This window comes from Dromiciops gliroides, chromosome 4 (assembly GCF_019393635.1).
Source record: "Dromiciops gliroides isolate mDroGli1 chromosome 4, mDroGli1.pri, whole genome shotgun sequence".
Taxonomy (NCBI): Eukaryota; Metazoa; Chordata; class Mammalia; order Microbiotheria; family Microbiotheriidae; genus Dromiciops; species Dromiciops gliroides.
In genome coordinates, this window is record NC_057864.1 from 348,822,800 (window position 1) to 348,829,831 (window position 7,032).

General features: G+C 39.8%; 1 protein-coding gene across 1 annotated transcript; it reads right to left on the reverse strand.

Moving 5' to 3' along the window:
- Window positions 1-436: 436 nt before the first annotated feature.
- On the reverse strand, window positions 437-6,949 carry LOC122753731 (transcription initiation factor TFIID subunit 7-like). Its single transcript, XM_044001374.1, is given in 4 exon segments — window positions 437-1,297; window positions 1,300-2,213; window positions 4,280-4,335; window positions 6,732-6,949. Coding segments are annotated over 2 exon segments (1,077 nt in total). The 5' UTR covers window positions 2,171-2,213; window positions 4,280-4,335; window positions 6,732-6,949; the 3' UTR covers window positions 437-1,091.
- Window positions 6,950-7,032: the final 83 nt, after the last annotated feature.

Genomic DNA, 7,032 nt, shown 5'->3' on the forward strand with positions numbered 1-7,032 from the left:
CTACAACCCAAGGGCTAAATCTGGCCTGCTACCTGTTCTTGTATGGCCTGTGAGCTAAAAATGCATCTCATATAGACATATATATTGGTATAACTATTATATATGAGAATTAATTTTTAAGGTGATGATACTGGCTTGTTCTTCCAGATATTAAAACCTACAATTATAGGGGGCAGCTAGGTGGTGCAGTGGATAAAGCACCAGTCTTGGATTCAGGAAGACCTGAGTTCAAATCCAACCTCGGACATTTGACACTTGCTAGCTGTGTGACCCCAGGCAAGTCACTTGACCCTCATTGCCCTACAAAAAAAAAAACCCCAAAACATACAATTATAGATTTGAATGCAACCTGCTGGATTATACATAGGAAGTAAAAGGGAATAGAACAGATTCTAGGAATAGATTATTATAAAATTCAAGCTATGACAAGCCAGAGTAGGGAGTCAAACCATTCTTTAATTGAGTTGGAAAAACTGAGTTGCAGCATGAAGAACTAACTTGGAATCCCATTATAATAAATTCAAAGTGGGTCAAAGAATTAAACAAAAACATTTAACACTAGAAAACAATAACATTTTTGAATGGCTGTGTATTAGTCACTTTTATTTGCTGTGGCAGTGATATACCACTATATATGAGACTCGCTCTTCTACATGAGAGGAGTTACCTAGAACAGTTGAAAAACTAATATGTATGCAAAACAAGCTTTACAATATCTATCCTCAACTCTCCTTAAAGTTGAGTTGGTTCTTAGCACAAAGCAATATTAAGTTCTCATATTAAGAGGGAAAGCTCTGAAATAAATGTGGGAATTATAGAGGCTGAACTATTTAGTTCATTAATCCCCAAACTCTTCTATAACCAGTCTTCTCTCACCTATCACCTTCTACTTAATTAGTGTATAAGTTTCTAGCAAAATAAAGTGTTACAGAAAGAAAAATGGGATGTACTCAGAGTAACAACAGAAGCAACAGAAAAATGTTGAAATGTAAATAGTTAAATTTCCATATTAACAATCTATACTATCCTCAACTCAAAGGATGGAATGTGAGTCATCTGCCAATAAGAGTGAATTTGCAGGCAAGGACCTCTTATTTCTCCAGGAGTGATTCCAGCTGTCCTGCAAGGACTGAGCTGTTGCTTCTCCCTTCTTCCTGCTGTTTGAGCTCATCCAGCACAGCCTGAAGACGAGTCTTGAGTGCCAGATTTTCTACTTTCATGATGAGGTCTTCCTGTCGTTTTGCTCTCCCTTGGGTCTCCTGGAGTTTACTTTTCATTAAATCAATCTGCTTCTGACTCCCATGACCATCTGATTTGTTTCCTCATTTTCTTGGCGCTGTTCATCAGATTCATCAAGCTTGTCTTGTAGCTGCCTCTCTAGATCTTCCTCAGTGTCAATGATATTTATATCTTCATCATCATGAGGATCTCTCTCATCTTCCTCTTCACTACTGCTGCTAATGTCATTAAATATCTCCCGAAGCTCATCATGTTCTGAGGAGCCATGACCCTGCTTATGGCCACTCATTCCTGGAGAGGAAATATCTAGGCCTGCTAAGGAAACCTGGTTGTCCACTTCCTTTGTTTCATCTTCTGCAATCACCTCCCATCGGGCACTGACAGCTTCCGCATCTGTACTGAGAAGCCTCTTGACTTCTTTTTCAACATCTGGTGATTCAATGTACTTCTTCTTGGCTGTCTTACGGAACCTCCTCTTTCTGACATTCTTTAGAGGCAGGGTGATGCCATGGTTCCAAATGAATTTCCTCTCCCTGTCCTTATCTTTTTTCTTACTTGCTTTTGGATCAGCAGTAGCAACTGGTTCTTCTGGAGGTGGGTAAAGATCCCCATCTACACTGCACACAAGCATCTGGCAAATATCTGCTGTTTTGTAAAAAGTTTTTTTATCTATGGTTTTCAAGGATTCAGTAACGCAGGGCAGGTCAACCACCTTAGCAGCTAATGGGGCACGGTCTACCCGAACAATTCCATGACGTCCATCTGCATGCAATTCAATGGTCAATTTATCTTTCAGGTTGACACTTCCAGACTGTATTGCCCTTCTTACAGTGGAAGCATGTTCTGGAGGTAGACGCAATATGAATTGGCTTTCCAATTCATGGGGAGCATCTTCTTTGTTCTTGCTCATTTTTTGTTTTGTAACTGTCATTTCCTCTCACTTTGCTTCACAGCAAATGATGATCATTCAAAATCTAAAAATAAAGGAAAAAATCACATAAAATACAGCATATGAAAAAAATCCCAACTATAGTTTGAGCACATTCACAAATCAAACCCTTAAAATATACTTCTGCTATTAGGCAAGATTCTGCTAGAATAATTCTAATTCAATACTTCTTAGTAGAATTTCTAAAGTATTTTCTCCAGTTTTATGTAGTTTTTAGCAGACAGAAGCAATAAAACTGAAATGAAAATAAGTCTAAACTAATTACCCATGATCTTTGGTAAAAGGTGAGACTCATGATAATGAAAGGAAGTTTTTTATTTTGCTGGGAATTTAATTTAGCAAGATTCCACAATGTCTAATAAAGGACTGATTTCAAAATATTTATTTCAAACTAATGAATTGCATACATACATAATACATATTGCAAGTATGTATCATATATGTATTGCATATCATTTTTCTCAATCACTCCTGTATGGATTAAATGAATACAAGTTTCCCATATATAGTAAAACTACTGATAGACATGGAAGTCTGTACCTCTTTAAGAGAACTCCCTCTTTGCTTCTGCTGTACACTAGGCTCTGGTTTAGGTTCCAACCCATTCCCTCTGGCATATTCTTGGGAGACAAAGGAGGTTGCAGAGGAAAACCAATCAACTAAAACAAACCTCTGTCACAAATCTTTACCACTTCACATAATAAAATTTAGACCCTGTTTCCCAGAACTAAGGCCCAGCAAGCAAGCTGTGCCTTGAGTCTGGCAGGACAACAATCCTTTGCACTCACCCTCTGGATGATTTCACCCTCTGGGTTAGTCACATAATTCATCAGGAGTTCTCTGATCAAAGACAAACACTGGACAAACTGGGAAAGTCCTGCAATCAATCAAACTTGTCACATGCTTGCTATTCCCTCATTGTCAGGGCTACAACTCACTGAGCAGCCACTGGTATAAGTATTGAGATCTCCCCACACTGCCTTGGCCCCCCACACACACTAGGGGCAGGGCCTCAGCACATGTGTCTGTAGCTCCTCCTCCATTGCAAACCTTTTTCTTCACTCTGAAAATAAAACTTTATTTAATTCCTGACTCTCCTGTCTCTGGCCTGCTCTGTTCAGCTCTGGCCATTCAGGTGTTAGAAGCCAGTTCTGTCCACTTGACACACTTAACACAATGAAGACTAATGCCTTATCTCAGGCAACTCTCCTCCCTTCCCCTAGCCCAGGATTTATGGGAAGAGATGGGACTTGCACAAAAAGAGAAGTAGATTGTGATCTGTATTGGTAAAGGATATACCCTCAGAAGGGAGATCACAAACCCACTGAAGTCCTGAAATATGTGAAGGGATATACCTTCCATTTCAATAGGTAATAAAAATGTTATATGATATATTTTAATATATACATTTCACTTTTGCACAATGAAATGCAATAAACACAAAAAGGAGAGCAACGGTATGGGAAAATATCTGAAATAAGCAATTAATAAATGCTAGTGATCTAAACCATACAAATAAAACATTCATACAAACATAATATAGTTCAAGTATCTGTAACCTCATCAGTGTGGGTACCCTATGTACTGTTGCAGATTTTAAGCCCTTTATTACTTGGGGGATGGTCTTCGAGAATTGCTGTAGTCAAAAATTTAGGATCAACTTTTTGAAACTTAGCTAGGCTGGTCCCTGAACAATGCAGGACTGAACTAAATGACTTTCCAGCTTGATACATATTGCCAGAACTTATACTGACATAACTTTGGTGATGAAGCATCAGAGTAAGACTTTAAGGACATAGATATATAGACCTACAAAAATATAAATATATAATCTGATGGAAAATACAAACATCTAAAGCACTGATTTTTAAAAAAACCTATTTACCAACATACAGATTACATTTAATAGGCAAAATAGCAACAGTATAAAATAAGGACATTTCAGCAAATCATCATGCACAAAAATGCATCACCTACCTTCACTGACAATTCAAAGAAAGCAAATTGCCAGTATATGTTAGACAGCCTGATATAAGAAGATGACTTGGATTCAGGATAGACCTAGTTTCAAAGCCTAATTTCTGGACTTACCAATTGTGTGGTAGCCCCAGGCAAATCACAACCTGGCTAAGACTCAGTGTCCTCACCTATAAAATAGGGAAATAACATGTTAGGTACTTTGTAAGCTTAAAATGTTATGCAAATACTAGCTATGATTAGCATAGTGGGACCTGTTTTTTAAAAAAAAACAAAAACATGAATAAAAACTTAGGGCAGGGCTGTGGGAAAATAATTATCTATGTTAACTGCTGATTATAAACTGTCTAGTATTCCTGGAGAGCCATCATCTAACATGGACCTCAAAAACTGTTCCTAATACTTTGACCTAGTAAATCCAAATTGCCCTCAAGGAAATATGACATAAAATAATAATATTTAAAAAGATACTCAGACCTGTGCTATTTAAAGAATGGAAAACTGGAAACAATCTGACTTTTCCAAACAGAGTACGGATAAGTAATCCAATAAGAATAGGAGCAAAGTTATTAGAAATAATGTGTAGATTAAGTTAATATATGAAATGGTTCTTATTAAAGAAAACAGAACAACTTCATTTTTGTCTTTCACTGTTCAGGACCCTGCAGTGCCTGACATACAGGAGATGCTTAGTAGATGCTTGCTGAATAATTAAAGACAAAATGGTAAATAATTATTACAGCTCTGTAAACATATATGTACATGTTATAACTGGTGTTTTGAGTCCCAAAGACATAGATATATTAAAATATTTAAAGTCTGAGTTGGGGTCTTGGGGCCAAGTGATTTTTTTAAAAGAGGAGTAGGGATGGAGAGAACAAATGTCTTCTCTATCTTCCTGTGTTAAACCCACGCAAATTTTTTAATGGTAAAAGATTGGCAAACTTCTACCTCCTGCTGCAGCACTCAAATCTCCCCTCCCCGCCCCATCCCAGTTAGGTGGGGAGAGTTTGTACAAAGGCATAGATTTCGTCTTTTTTTTTTTTTTTGGTGAGGCAATTGGGGTTAAGTGACTTTCCCAGGGTCACACAGCTAGTGTGTCAAGTGTCTGAGGTCAAATTTGAACTCAGGTCCTCCTGAATCCAGGGCTGGTGCTCTATCCACTGTGCCACCTAGCTTCCCTGATTTCATCTTTACAGTGGATTCCAACCACTGATTGTGAGTGAGTAACAGCAAACAGGTCAGTTCAGGTGGTCTGAAAAGTAATTATGTGAAAATGCCAAGCTAAGGAGTCCAGATCTTTCAACTCCCAAGAAAAGTGATCTTAAGCATTACTCTGTGCTATCCCAAATGTTCACCGGCTTCCTATTACCTATAGAATAAAATATAAACTACTCAGTGTGGCAATTAAAAATACCCCAATCTGACTGCCATCTATCTTTTAGCCTAATTTCATACTATTCCCTTTCATATGCTTTTCAGTTTGGCTAAAGTGGCTTACAAATTCAACATTTATCTCTAGACCTTAAGTCTCTTCAAAATCAGAAATGAGATTAGATGAAATGTATTGTAAACTATTTTAAGGCCTGGGATCGTCTTGCCTCTTTTTGTATCCCCAATACGTAGCTCAGTGCCTAACACATAAAAGGTTTATGGATAGACTCCTTCCCGTGACTTGAGCGTATTTTTATTTTATTTTATTTATTTTGCGGGGCAATGAGGGTTAAGTGACTTGCCCAGGGTCACACAGCTAGTAAGTGTCAAGTGTCTGAGTCCCAATTTGAACTCAGGTCCTCCTGAATCCCAGGACCATTGCTTTATCCACTGTGCCACCTAGCTGCCCCCTGCTTGAGTGTATTTTTTCATCAAGCTTCATTAGCTTCCCTTCAAGGCTCAGATTTGGTACCACACCCCCTTATAACCTCTCATTCTGGAGACAACAGGGATAGCAGTTAAAGTGCGTGGCCTGTAACGATCAAAAGAACTGAGATAATCTACTTTAAAGAAAAAAAAAAAAAGACCTAGACTCAAGTCCCAACACCGCTATATAGGATAAGTGTTCCCTTTGGTGAGTAAAACAATTTTTCCAATGCTGTTTCCTCAGAAACCGGGATAATAACAAATCATTAACACTATCTACCTCCTGCAGGGTTACCCTAAGGGTCAAGTGGAAAGAAAACAAACACTACCAGCCTGAGATTGTTCTCTGGATCAAACGGCATAATGTGTCAACGCCCCCCTTTAAAAAAGGGGCCTTGTTCCCTGTAGGATTATGTCAGCAAAGATTACCAGCAGGTGCAACGGTAAACCACCTTGCGGCGGGTTCGGCTACGCTCCGGTAGGAGGCGCGCCTCCAACAGCCCAAGCAGCGCGAGAGCTCCGCGGGTCACGTGACATGGGGAGGTCTACTCGGGAAAGATCGAGGCTCCCACGAAAACTCCGCCACCATCCCTTAACGAGTCTCATTCCACGCTTCCCTCCCTGCGTCCCTGTTTCCACGTCCGTAAAATGAGGGCCCTTTTTAGACGATTACAAAAGTCCCTTTCAGTTCCCTGAAATAACTAACCTCAAGCGAGCAGGAGAGACGAATACCCTGTCACGGCTCTTCGCCCCTGGATCCGAGGATTTAACAACAGGAAGTTAGAAGGGGGTGTGACTTGACACTGACCCCTCCCTCTCACAGCCCCTTCCGCAGGCAATCTGCACGCTCCGCTTTGGCATCAGCACGTGACGCGACGCCCAGTCCTAATGCATCTACCGACGATCAATATTCTTAGCGGCTCTACAAACGCGAGACACGCCGGATCTCGCGATCCAAAGTGACTCCGCCCAGCCTAGGGGCAAGGCTAGTTTTCACATCCCGGCCA